This window comes from Oncorhynchus nerka, linkage group LG3 (assembly GCF_034236695.1).
Source record: "Oncorhynchus nerka isolate Pitt River linkage group LG3, Oner_Uvic_2.0, whole genome shotgun sequence".
Taxonomy (NCBI): Eukaryota; Metazoa; Chordata; class Actinopteri; order Salmoniformes; family Salmonidae; genus Oncorhynchus; species Oncorhynchus nerka.
The window spans coordinates 47,934,389-47,948,797 of NC_088398.1; the positions used below are offsets into that span (position 1 = coordinate 47,934,389).

At 42.7% G+C, this 14,409-nt stretch overlaps 1 protein-coding gene across 1 annotated transcript in view; it reads right to left on the minus strand.

The window, feature by feature from the left end:
- Nucleotides 1-2,032: 2,032 nt before the first annotated feature.
- LOC115116332 (aryl hydrocarbon receptor-like) overlaps nucleotides 2,033-14,409 on the minus strand; it is a 50,025-nt gene continuing 37,648 nt past the window's right edge. The window contains exons 5-11 of the mRNA XM_065013005.1: nucleotides 11,432-11,552; nucleotides 11,110-11,249; nucleotides 7,367-7,569; nucleotides 7,003-7,112; nucleotides 6,767-6,908; nucleotides 4,756-6,667; nucleotides 2,033-4,533 (exon numbers count right to left, since the gene is read on the minus strand). Coding sequence (XP_064869077.1) covers nucleotides 4,423-4,533; nucleotides 4,756-6,667; nucleotides 6,767-6,908; nucleotides 7,003-7,112; nucleotides 7,367-7,569; nucleotides 11,110-11,249; nucleotides 11,432-11,552 — 2,739 coding nt within the window. The 3' untranslated portion in view covers nucleotides 2,033-4,422. The remainder of the gene's footprint in view (nucleotides 4,534-4,755; nucleotides 6,668-6,766; nucleotides 6,909-7,002; nucleotides 7,113-7,366; nucleotides 7,570-11,109; nucleotides 11,250-11,431; nucleotides 11,553-14,409) is intronic.

Consider the following 14,409-nt stretch of genomic DNA (forward strand, 5'->3'; position numbering starts at 1 on the left):
AATGTAAATGACTTAAATGTAAACATGCTGTATCAGCAGGAGAGCATTTTGTTTAAGACATTAAGCCATTGAAAACCTTTATAAATTCGGGTGTGAAATCACGTCTTAAATTGCCCAAACTCAATGATATCCGCAAGGAATGCAGGTGCAGTAGAAAAATTATCACTTTCAGAACCACAACTCTTAAAAATTTTTTTTTCTTTCTTGTACAGTCTAGTCTCCAAAGCTAGCAAAATCCACTGTAAAGAAAATAGAAAAAAAAGAGAGAATTCCTGATGAGGGGTTGGCAAACACAAAATAACTTGCCTGAGAGTATAATATTATGCGCAGCTGATTGTAAAATTGGATTTCTCTGTTTTCCTTTGCCTTAATCCTTTCATTTAAGTAGAGCACGGGAGTTTTCTTTAGGGGTAGCTCGAGTTACCTTCCAACAATCCATTTTCTCTGCTGGAGCAAATTCATCTTAGATAATCAAATGTGTTATTTCTGTAGTTCTGTGGGACACTTTGGTGAAAATACTATAGCACATGTAACCCCGTGTATCCATGCACTGTGTATGTGTGATTGTTAACATACAGGAACCCTGTACTGTCTGTTCCTTTGAGTGCACATCCCTCAATGTACACAAGTAAATGAGAAGACAAAAGAGAAGAAACCGCAGTGAAACTTCTTATGTCCTATAGTGACTCGGTGAATCAGGGGGATCTGTTTGTGAACAATGCCCACTCTCCCTCTGTCTATGATTAATGACTAAGTAATCGTCAGAGTCTGCGCCAGGGCTTTTATGTGAGTTGTGCCTGCGGGCTGGGCCGGGCAGCATGGTAGGGTATGATTGACGTTGCTGTGTGCCAACCTGTGGCTGCAGGGGCATGGGAACCTCATCAAACCCAGCGGTCTCTGTCTCTCTGGTCTCTGCCTGCCACAGCGCAACAGCCCTGATCCCGTTATTATAAAACCGTAGCAAGACTAATTCACTGATTGAGGATAGAAGTGGTTTCGGGGCAAGTTCAACTGATGCAGATCCAGAAAGAGGTACTTTGGATGCGCAGAGTGGGGTTGAGAGGTGATAATGATGTCATAATGCAGACCCAATGAGAATGGTGCAAAGACGTATCATTTGTTGGCAGATACAGTACTTGTCTGTGAGTGATTGATGTTTGGCATTCATCAATAGGGCCAGGTTCTTTCATGTCTATTTATGGTTGTAACAGATATTATCTAATTTAATTTGTTTTGTCAATGGTAACATTTGCTTAGATGTTTTATTATTATTCAGGAACACCTTCAGTTACAGTTGATTTAACATCTGTGTATTTAAAGCGTTGGTGGTCTGTCTGTTTGTCAGAGCATTTAAGGAATCTGTTGGGCGCCACAGTTTGTGTCCTAACTTTCCTCTAGCTCAGTCTAGATTTGTTTTAGCTCTAAGCACAGGTCATCAGTAGTTATTACAGCCACAATGTCCTAAACCCCGCCTATTTCTAAAATATATCTTCTTAAAATTGTATTTTAAACTTAACCCTAACCGTAGCCACACTGCTAACCTTATGCCTAACTCAAACCTAAAATGAAGACAAAAAAAGCACATTTTTCTTTTCCTCAATTTGATACGATATAGGCCATTTTTGTGGCTGTACTATAGCGGCAGATAGCCTAGTGGGCCAGTAACTGGAAGGTCATTGGTTCAAATCCCAGAGACAGCTCGGTGGAAAAATCTGCCGTTCTGCCCTTGAGTAAGTAAGGCAGTTAACCCCCAACAACTGCTCCATGGGCATTGACGTCGATAAAGGCAGCCCCCCCGCACCTCTCTGATTCAGACGGGCTAGATACAATTTTGGTTGAATGCATTCAATTGAGCGACTGACTAGGTATCCCCATTCCCTAGTGGAAATCCTAAACATGAGTCATGAGTCTTCTCATTGCACTGTTTACATAGGCCAGTGAGATGATTGTTATTCAGTCAACAGTGAAGAGATGCACCCTCCAGTGGCTAACAGGAGTATTTCACTTTAACAATGACCAAGTAACACAGCAGTAAGTTATTAGGAGTATTTTTAATATGAAATTGAATTGTACAATTAAGGAACAAATGGTAACAAGTAAGTTGGTAATTATCAATACATTGCATACACTATACTTGGCTAAATACAAGTGAACTACACTAAATTATATATTTCTGTGGAAATAAAGGCTTACAAAGAGAATACCTGTCTAACTGATGTTGTAAGGCCACTAGACGTAATAACAAAACATACAAATAAACAAACATACAACCAACAAATGCAAAAATGTAAATATTCATAATATATTGATGCTGAACTCTGCAACTGCCTGATGTTGAAGACTGTTGAAGAGTGCGCTTAAAGAATAGCTACATGGCTCAGGGCTAATATACAGTATACTGTATAGCATACCCTTCCCTTTCTTTTATATACGCTTTGATACGAGAAACTTTATCAACATTTCAAGGCAGGCACTTTGAAAGCTTGTATATCAGCTGGTTAAAGCAACAAGAACAATTACTAAATACAATTTTAAAAGCCAAAGCTAAATGTGAATATACCCAATACATAGAATAGCTCCCTTTACTATATGTACTTTCCTCTGCCTTACTGAACTGAGCGAGCTGAAATGGTGAGAGCAGTTTGGCAGGAGAGGCCCTCTAGTTGGCCGGGTTTAGTTTCCTCCATATTCCTCTCATCTATCTTGCCCTGTCATATGAGCAGAATGAGGAAGTAGGTCAAAGGAAATGAAAGGTGGGTGGCCATATTGATTTAGTCTCAGAGCCCTCTGAGGGAGACAAGAGATGAGTGATGACGGGAGCCTTCAGTGTCAGGGGACATTTCAATTGGGAGGATCTGCCATCTTTCTGTCAATCATTGACTGACATGGAGTTCCATTTGTTGAATATGCGGAGTCATCATGGCAGCCTCGTGGGAAGTTCGACTTCTAGTCCCATGTCTGTAGTAACTATGGTTACTATACTAGTCCTTATAGATGCAGCATTAGGGCCCGCATTCCTCCACAGTTTGTATTATGACCATAAGAAGTTAGCGTATGGCTTAGTGAAGTTTAGATAATACCAAAATAAAACAAAGGCAAAGAAAAACAAACAAAGGGTTTACTACTATTGATATAACATTATCGACATACTGCATCAGAGTATTGTCAAACTGTAATGACATTTGGATACCAATAGCATTACAAGGGGTATCATCTGAAAGCACATGCCTTGCATGGTTAGTCATACTGCCTACTCTGCAACCAATGCAGACATTTCAATGAAATACATCATCTTTTCCTCAGAATGTCTATTAGTACATTTACATTTGAGCAATTTAGCAGATTCTCTTGTCCAGAGCGACTTACAGTATTGAGTCCATACATTTTCATACTGGTCCCCCTTGGGAATCAAACCCACAACCCTGGCGTTGCAAGTGCCATGCTCTACCAACTGAGTTCCACGGGACATTTGTACACTGCTTCATTCACTCTCCAGAACAAGAGAACACAAACACACACGAACGCCTTTGCACACACACACGCTGTAAACATAGTCATGTTCATCACAGTCATAAACACAAGTGCACTCACATCGTTTTACATAATGTCTTTATATAAGAATATAGATTCAATTTCTGTATTTACACTCCATACAAAAATGTTTGTTGTGACTTTATTTTTGTGTACAACATTAGTATTTTGTTTTGTTTTCCCATGAGTGAAAACTTGAATGGTGTCCTATCACCATCCGACTATAATGTAAGTGCACAAGAAACAAACGTTTGGGGGAAAAAATGAATACGGCTTGCTTCATGAGAATATCACTTTGGGAATTGGTCATGACCTTAAAAAGCCATGTAGCGCCAGCCATTATAACGGCAGCCAAATGCACTAGTGAGGATTCATACTTCATTCATATCATTGAAGGCAATTAAACAAACAAGTTGTGACAGAAATTGTTGTTACACGGTAATAAAAACAAAAGGCACGGCATCGGCAAAACAAAACAGAAGACAATGCAAAAACACAAAGAAAACCAGTTCAATTTGAAGTTGCCGCTTTTTTGTTCCATTGCTGACAGAAGTGACAAGGTGTAATTAAAGGAGTCCTTGTATTTACTGCAAACACTGATATGGGGAGATGGGATGGTGTGTTTGACCACACATGATGAGGGGATGGCTTGTCTTCACAACACCCTCACTGAGACATCTCTTAAGGCAGAGGGTTGTCTATGAAAGCGTACAGATGGAAGGATGAATAGATTCACGGAAGGATGAATAGATTCACGGAAGGATGAATAGATTCATGGAAGGATGAATAGATTCATGGATGGCTTCCTCCTCTCTCTGTCCGCCATTTGTACGATGGCTTCCTCCTCTCTCTGTCCGCCATTTGTACCTCGTAAGGCAATGTGACGCATGTTTAGAAGTTGCAATAGTTGATTTGGTTGTGCTCTGTAAAGCACATGGATCCATTTACAAGGGGTGGTAAAGAGAATATTCCATTGCTGTCTATGACAGGGAGGCTTGGAATCTGTTGGGGAAAAAGTATGACAAAAGATAGAATCAGATGCCTGGCTTGTTTCATAAAGTTTCATATCATAAAGTAAAAATGATTCCTATCAAGAAATTACTTCATAACTATTTAGTGCCCTGAGTTTTCCTATCTGCGTGAAAACCAGTTCATTTGGTAAGGAAAGAAATCACTGCTCCATCCATAACAGTAGCAGCAGAGGACGAGAGGGTGCTTAGTTACCTGTGTCTGTCCGACTCCGCTGCATCCAGCCAGGTACTGCTGCATGGCCAGTAGGCCCTCAGGGGTGGTTATGTTGGCCACCAGCGGGCGAGACGGGGGGCTGGTGCTGGCGCTGTCCTGGATGACGGCTGACGTGCCCACCACCGGCTCACTGGGGCCCCACTGAAAGTAGCAAGAGCCCTGTGGAGGACTCTGGTCCTGGGGGTCCACCATCCTACTCTGGCATACAGACAACGTGGGGGCCAGCCTGGTGCCATCCACGTGGCTGTTTCCATTAGGTAAGGGGGGTGAGATGTTCTCAAACATGCAGCTACTGGATGGAGCAGGCTGGCCATTGGCCAATCCCCCATGCTGAGTTTGGTGGTACAGTCTGTTGGGGTTCTGTGGCCAAAGGCCTGTGAGAGGGACTCTTTGCGTCTCTGTGTCTTGACTGTGACAGTCAGGGATGAATGTGTGTCCATTTTCCATTATTCCATTCTGTATTGTGCTGGCTGGGGGTGGCAGCTGCTGCTGGTTCTGGGGCCACTGCTGAACTCTCTGGATTTTGAGTGACTGAAATGGTGCACTGTTTCCCTGAAGGCAAGCAGTCGGAAGTGGATTAGATAGATTGAGATTGCTAGATTCAATCTGGGGTGAAACAAAGGCATTACTGGGAATCATGGATGCCCAGCCATCCACCAGACTAGGTGCTACATGGTTGGACTGCGGAACAGAGATCTGTTGAGGTCCGTTTGGTGCCATTGTAGCTGGCAAGCCATTATGAATGAAAAACTGTGGAGGTGGCTGGTTAGAGTGGACCTGGCCAGTGATACCCTGAGGGCTTCCCATGTGGTTGTTCGGTGCCTGAGCACAGGATCCAGCCATGTTGGTGCAAAACGTAACAGCCCCGTTCTGGCCTGAGCTGTGTGGGATACTGAGCTCGGGGAGCTCCAGAGAGGGGGCGAAGATGTCATTGAGCTGTAGCTGCTGCAGGGTGGGGATGTTCAGGTCCATCTGAGGGATCTGGGGGCCAAAGTGGGAGAGCCTCTGGGTGCTGTTGAACACCTGGTGTGGTCCTGCCTGGTTCTGTCCTGCCAAACCATCTGGTCCATTGCCTGTTACCTGACCATTTAGACTGTTCACTGGGGAGCCATTATGGATAAAGCTGCGGCTGTCAAGCAACCCGGGCTTGCACTGTCCTACACCTGTAGGGCTGACCATTCCTGTGAATGGTCCATCCTGGTTGTTGTTGTTAAACACCTCTGTGAACAGGTTTAGGTTAGGGTTGTTGTTGACCATAATGGAGCAGTTGGGCTGGTTACCGCTCCCCTCGCTGCTCTCCTTGAACAAGGCTTCCTCCACGTAAGAGAAGATGTCATTGGTCATGATGTCATCCAGCTCCGGCGAGGTATCCCCACCCCCAGTCCCGTTGGATCCCTGGCTCAGCCTGAGGAGGGCACTCTCCCACTCCATCAGCTCGGCCGTGTCCACGTCCAGCCCCTGCAGCGCCTCACACAGGTCCCCATCTCGTGCCATCTTCTCCAGGGCGTCTATCATGGCCACCACCGCCCCCTTCTGCTTCACCTCACTGGGGCCGTCACCATCATCATCCCCGTCGGGCCCCTGGGGCTCCATGCTACTCTGCCAGGAGTTACAGGCCACATTGGTGAGCGCTCGGCTGTCCATGAATGCCTGGTCTATGGGTAGCTGAGGCTCCTGGGGCTGGGTGTAGACGGACTCATCTTGCTTCAGTAAGGAGCCCAGCAGAGACTGGGGGTCCAGAGACTCCACCTTGCGGATTTTTGGGGAGTTGGTTTGGAACTCAGTGGCATCCAGAGTGGGGCCGGTCTCGTACAGCAGGGCCTCCCCGGTGGTGAAGCTGAAGGGCAGCTGCATCTTCCTCTGGTGTAAATGCTCCTCTCCCTCGGAATTACTGTATAATATGTATGAATGACTGAATGAATGAATATGCAATCATATATTTTGAGAAACAATAAAAAATTATGATACAGACATATTGCAGATAACTCACAGCAAAGCTCTCTGGCGTGCGATGATGAAGTCAGGTCTTCCTCCTTTGTAGACGAGCCTAGCATTGGCCTGGACCCAGACCCAGCACCCAGTCTTCTGAAGCAGTCTGAACGTGGTCAGACCACTCTCTCCTGTCTTAATCACTGAGAGAAGAAGATTCATAGCATTAGATAAATCTGCAAAAAAATATTGATTAAAACTAATAAAGAGTTATTATAAAGGATGAAGAAAACCTACTTCTGACATGGTTGTCTGCGCAGTACATCATATCAGCTGCATGGATGAACTGATAACCAGAGCCTCTCATACACAACTCCATCTCTGAGTAGCCCAGGACCACCTTCCCCCTGTAGAGAGATGACAAGACAGGACACACCATATGAGCATTAGTGGAAAGTACAGCACATAACACATGTTCACCTGTGAAGTCCTCCCTCAAACATGTTGAATATATAAGTGAAATTGTGACAATCATTTTTAAAAAGTCATACATTTGATCAAGGCACAGGTTAAATACTATCATACATCTTTCCTAAATGTAGGCCAAAGCTTCCAACTTTTTGGGACCCAGTGAGAACTAGTTTCAGGCCTTTAGAGTCACCTGGCATCAACACCCATGGGGGTGAAGTCGAGCTTGTGTTTGGTCTGGAAGAAGATTGTCTTAGTTCTGATCTCCAAAATGGACGGGTTTTGGACAGGGGTGGCAATGGTGAACAGGCCCAGGTTGGGCTGGCTGCGTGTCCCGTCATCCCCCAGCATGCTCTGGCCATGGAGGAACTTGAGACGCCCCTGGAAGTTCAGAGCCTGAATATGAGGAGAACAAAGGATGTTAGACTCAGAAACTTGGCTGGTGACTGTATAAAAAGTTTAGCCAAACTTTGCCAAGATCCACCACTCACTGTACACTGTCATATTGATCAACGGTGCTGGTATGTGTTATTATTAGGGTAGCAAAGGGAGAGTATATTACTGGAAACTTTCAAAGCTTACCAGTAAACTACCAGAATTCTGGTAACTTTCAAGGATTTTATGTAATCCATCACAAGACATCTAGTGGCCCTTTTGGGTACTTCAGATTATCACTAGTTTCTGTAATTATGAATGGCCCTCTCTATCTGGCCGAATCACATGTGAAATATATAAAATAATTCAATAAGATTATTTACACACACAAAATAGAATAACAAAGCTGTTAAACATTATCCTAAATATAAACCTCAGACTTATTTATTTATTTTACTACAGTACCAGTTTGGGCACACATACTCATTCCAGGGTTTTTCTTTATGTTTACTATTATTCTACATTGTGGAATGTTAAATGTGAGATTCTTCAAAGTAGCCACCCTTTGCCTTAACGACAGCTTTGCACACTCTTGGCATTCTATCAACCAGCTTCATGAGGTAGTCACGTGGAATGCATTTCAATCAACAGGTGTGCCTTGTTAAAAGTCAATTTGTGGAATTTCTTTCCTTCTTAATGTGTTTGAATCAATCAGTGTTGTGACAAGGTAGGGGTGGAATACAGAAGATAGCCCCATTTGGGAAAAGACCAAGTCCATTTTATGGCAAGAACAGCTCAAATAAGCAAACAGAAACGACAGTCCATCATTACTTTAAGACATGAAGGTCAGTCAATCCGGAACATTTTTTAAACTTTGAAAGTTTCTTCAAGTGCAGTCGCAAAAACCATCAAGCGCTATGATGAAACTGGCTCTCATGATGCCCGCCACAGGAAGACCTAGATTTACCTCTGCTGCTCAACTGTTCAGAGGGGACTGTGTGACTCAGGCCTTTATGGTCGAATTGCTGCAAAGAAACCACTGCTTGGGCCAAGAAACACGAGCAATGGACATTAGACCAGTGAGATTTTTGGTTCAAACCACCATGTCTTTGTGAGAAGCAGAGTGGGTGAACGGATGATCTCTGCATGTGTGGTTCCCACTGTGAAGCACGGAGGAGGTGATGTGACGGTGTGGGGGTGCTTTGCTGGAGATACTGTCTGTGATATATTTAAAATTCAAGGCACACTGAACCAGCATTCTGCAGCGATACGCCATGCCATCTGGTTTGTTCTTAGTGGAACGATCATTGTTTTCAACAGGACAATGACCCAACACACCTCCAGGCTGTGTAAGGGCTATTTGACCAAGAAGGAGAGTGATGGAGTGCTGCATCAGATGACCTGGCCTCCACAATCACCCGACCTCAACCCAATTGAGATGGTTTGGGATGAGTTGGACCGCAGAGTGAAGGAAAAGCAGCCAACAAGTGCTCAGCATATGTGGGAAGTCTGACAAGATGGTTGGAAAAGCATTCCAGGTGAAGCTGGTTGAGAGAATGCCAAGAGTGTGCAAAGCTGTCAAGACAAAGGGTGGCAACGTTGAAGAATCTAAGATCTCAAATATTTTGATTTGTTTAACACTTGTTTGTTTACTACATGATTCCATATGTGTTATTTCATAGTTTTGATGTCTTCACTATTATTCTACAATGTACTGTATGTCAATATGTATTTGTTTTCAATATTTGGTGAAAAAGTCAATCATTGTACCATTTGATAATTGAAAATAATGCCATTGTCGATTAATATACAGTGGGGCAAAAAAGTATTTAGTTAGCCACCAATTGTGCAAGTTCTCCCACTTAAAAAGATGAGATGCCTGTCATTTTCATCATAGGTACACTTCAACTATGACAGACAAAATGAGAAAAAAAATTCCAGAAAATCACATTAAAGGATTTTTAATGAATTTATTTGCAAATTATGGTGGAAAATAAGTATTTGGTCAATAACAAAAGTTTATCTCAATACGTTGTTATATACCCTTTGTTGGCAATGACAGAGGTCAAACGTTTTCTGTAAGTCTTCACAAGGTTTTCACACACTGTTGCTGGTATTTTGGCCCATTCCTCCATGCAGATCTCTTCTAGAGCAGTGATGTTTTGGGTCTGTTGCTGGGCAACACAGACTTTCAACTCCCTCCAAAGATTGTCTATGGCGTTGAGATCTGGAGACTGGCTAGGCCACTCCAGGACCTTGGAATGCTTCTTACAAAGCCACTCCTTCGTTGCCCGGGCGGTGTGTTTGGGATCATTGTCATGCTGAAAGACCCAGCCACGTTTCATCTTCAATGCCCTTGCTGATGGTAGGCTTTGTTACTTTGGTCCCAGCGCTCTGCAGGTCATTCACTAGGTCCCCCCGTGTGGTTCTGGGATTTTTGCTCACCGTTCTTGTGATCATTTTGACCCCACAGGGTGCGATCTTGCGTGGAGCCCCAGATCAAGGGAGATTATCAGTGGTATTGTATGTCTTCCATTTCCTAATAATTGCTCCCACAGTTGATTTCTTCAAACCAAGCTGCTTACCTATTGCAGATTCAGTCTTCCCAGCCTAGTGCAGGTCTACAATTTTGTTTCTGGTGTCCTTTGACAGCTCTTTGGTCTTGGCCATAGTGGAGTTTGGAGTGTGACTGTTTGAGGTTGTGAACAGGTGTCTTTTATATTGATAACAAGTTCAAACAGGTGCAATTAATACAGGTAACGAGTGGAGGACAGAGGAGCCTCTTAAAGAAGAAGTTATAGGTCTGTGAGAGCCAGAACTCTTGCTTGTTTGTAGGTGACCAAATACTTATTTTCCACCATAATTTGCTAATAAATTTATTAAAAATCCTACAATGTAAGTTTCTGGATTTTTTTTTCTGATTTTGTCTGTCATAGTTGAAATGTACCTATGATGGAAATTACAGGCCTCTCTCATCTTTTTAAGTAGGAGAACTTGCACAATTGGTAGCTGACTAAATACTTTTTTGCCCCACTGTATACTTTTCATTAATTAGACTATATTCTCTTAAACCATATGGTCTTTCTACTAGAAACCCATGGACAATATGGACACAGATATAAAAGAAATTATACTATATATGAAGAAAATATATATTTGACCTTTATTTAACTAGGCAAGACAGTTAACAACAAATTCTTATTTACAATGACAACCTAGGAACAGTGGGTCTTGTTCAGGGGCAGAATGACAGATTTTTACCCTGTCAGCTCGGGGATTCGATCTTGCAACATTTCGGTTACTAGTCCAACGCTCTAACCACGAGGTTACCTGCCGCCCCAAAGTTATTCAAAGTTATTCAAGTATAAATTACCAAAGTTACAATAGATTGCCATAGAGGTTCTGTTATTTACCAAAATGACTGAAGATTCTACTAACTTTGGTAAATGATCGGTAGCTTTGCAACCCTAGTTCTTAGGACACAATAAAGTGTATGAAGTACTTTCTGGTGACAGTACAAAGTGGATGTTTTCTCTACAGCCCTATAGATGAGAGACTCACCAGGAAGCCAGAGGAGTTGTCCAGGAGGCAACGGAAGCGACACACAAAGTTCCTCTCCAGGAAGGAGGAGTTCTCTGGGGGGAGCTGCTCAGGGTTATAGGTCACAATGTTCCTGGTGATGTCACTGCTGCTTGCCATGCCTGAACATAAAAAACAGGGTGAAAGATCGTATAATGAGAGCTTATCATCAAAAACATGGGGCAAAACTTAACTTGAAATATACACACCCAGCTTGAACAGGCTCCCATTGACATCAATCGATGACTTACACAAAAATTCACAGAAAAAACTTGCCACAAACCATTCCCTCCAGATCACTCACCGTCTCCTCCCTGCTCTGGGTCAAAGGGCTTGGGGTTGAGGGCAAAGTGAAGCTGTCGTCTGAACGTGGCTCTGTCGTCTGTGTGGATCAGCTCAAACACACTCTGGTGAACCACGTCTGACTACAGACAGACAAAGAGAGAGGGCAAACTCAACGATTGTACTCTATCAGAAGTTAAAAGACAATTCCACCCCAAAAACTATATTTTGGTATTTGTTTCATTAGTCCATTGTTGATTTAGTCCCAAATTGTTTTGCATGTCAGCAATCAAGTTTTCAATTTATATACCGATTGTATAAAACATTAGGAACACCTGCTGTTTCCTCGACATAGACTGATCGAGGAGAATCGAGGTGAAAGCTATGATCCCTTGTTGATGTCACCTGTTATACCCACTTCAATCAGTGTAGATGAAGAGGAGGAGACAGGATAAAGAAGGATTTTTAAGCTTTAAAACAATTGAGAAATGGATTGTATACGTGTGCCATTCAGATGGGGAATGGGCAAGACGAAATACTCAAGTGCCTTAAAACAGGATTTGGTAGTAGGTGCCAGGCGCACCGGTGTGAGTGTGTCAAGAACTGCCACGCTGCTGGGTTTTTCATGCTTAACAGTTTCCTGTGTGTATCAAGAATGGTCCACCACCCCAAGGACATCCAGGCAACTTGACACAACTGTAGGAAGCATTTGAGTCAACATGGGCCAATGTCCCTGTGGAATGCTTTGGACACCCTGTCCAGAAGGTTTGAGGCTGTTCTGAGGGCTAAAGAAGGTGTTCCTAATGTTTTGTACACTCAGTGTAAAACTTTCAAAATACAGAAATACAGCCGGTATGATGCTTCATTACAGCTTTATTTATGTATTTTGAAGGTTATATATCTTGAAAACTTGATTGCTGACATGCAAAACATTTTGGGACTATGTCAACAATGGACTAATGAAACAAATACCAAAATATCGTTTTTTTATGGTTTTCCTTTAGGTGTAGTTTATGACTATGGCTGTAGCCTCGATTATTATGGTAGACACATAATAATAATGGTGTCTACAGGCCATATCAGGGTTACTTAATGACATGTGTACTTCACAAGTAGTCTGGCCTCCGCTGGAATGGACAACTAATAGGAGCCTTAAGAAGGACCTAAAATAGGAAATGCAACTGTGCTGCCCACCACTGAGAAACTATAACGGCAATGTAATGGAGCTCAGCTTATGTCTGTTATTAAGAAAACAAACCCCGAAGCCACAAGACTAAAGTGGGTCCTGGACACTGTTTGTTTCTGGTTTCCTCGGATTCACTTAGAATTGAGAATTCTGGCGCTCTCTTCAGAACAAGAGGAACAATGTGGTTTGTGGTCAAAGCCATATTGGACTCTTCAAACCAACAGAGTAACATCACATTGTCAGATGGCACTGATATACAGGTAACTGTCAAAATAAAGGAAACACCAACATAAAGTGTCTTAATAGGGCGCTGGGCCACCACGAGCCGAGAGAACGGGTTTAATCGGCCTTGGCATAGATTCTTCAAGTGTCTGGAACTCTATTGGAGGTACGCAACACCTTTCTTCCACAAGAAATTCCCTCATTTGTTTTATTTATGGTGGTAGAAAACGTGGTCTCAGGTGCCGCTCCAGAATCTCCCATAATTGTTCAAATGGGTTGAGATCTGCTGATCGAGACACACACACACACACACATCCTTTAAGCTCCCTATGCTCCTTTGAAACCCCTTTTTCAAACTCACTGAGATCTCTTCTTCCAACCATGGTAGCCAAAATAATGGGCAACTGGGCATTTTTATACGTGACCCTAAACATGATGGTGTGTTTTAATTGCTTAATTAACTCACCTGTGTGGAAGCATCTGCTTTCAATATACTTTGTATCTCTCAATAGTCAAGTACTTCCTTGATTTTGGCAGTGACCTGTATTTTGAATGAATTTCTACTGAAAACCAATGCGAAAGGCTTCGTGCGAACTGTAACTCTAAATATAATCCAACTACTATAAAGACTTCTAATTTGTGGCAGAAGTAAGCTCTATGTGTGTTTGTTGTGCTAAACTCCAACGGATTGTATTAAGACTGGCATCCCTCTCAGTGGGGCATCATAGTTACCTGTCAACACTGAATAGACTCTATACTATATATATATATATATATATATATATATATATATATATATATATATATTGGATGAGGAGGTCAATAACTGTCAAGATAGTAGGATTATTCAAGCAAACTATTTTCATCGCACAACAGAATGCAGTCATAGCTGTCATAACTGCAGTTCATAAGGAAGCATCTGTGATCTCTTTTGGTTTGAAAGACATCCTTGTCCTGTCTCTACTGTATGTACCTTATGCTCAGTTGCAAGTTACTATAACATAGGCCATAGGGTTCGCCACATACATTTGAAAATGTATGCCTCAGTACTGAGTTGTAAGTCTGTAATCTTACTATATGTTTGCGGCAGCAATGACAAAAGGATCAAAGCATTACCCCAGCTATACGTCACTTTCTTGTGGGCTTCGCAGAACTGTATAGACGCAGTAGCAGTAATGACAGAAGGCATGGCTAACACAAAGCACATGTGCTACAATAGATCATATAGCTCAGTATGGGAGTAGAAGTTGACCAGCACCTCCACAACAATGGGATTTCTCTTCGTCTGCGGAAAAGAATGTCATGATCATGGTTATATAAGGAATTCTCAAACGATCATTTCCAGGAAAAAAAGGCAAAGCGCAACTGCAAATTTGCTACAAGACGCTTCCTTCAACACCTGCCTATTTTGATTAGTTAACAGGTCGTTGAGTTGCACATTCGCCTTCCTTGATGATAAATGGAAATCTGGATTGTTACCAAGTTATGCAGTGGGCCGTAGCTCTCCAGCAAAGATGGTGCACTGCCTTGCTCACGTTGATTAACAACAAATGTTGCCTTTGGTTCTCTGTCTCTTAGAAGATTCATTCTCA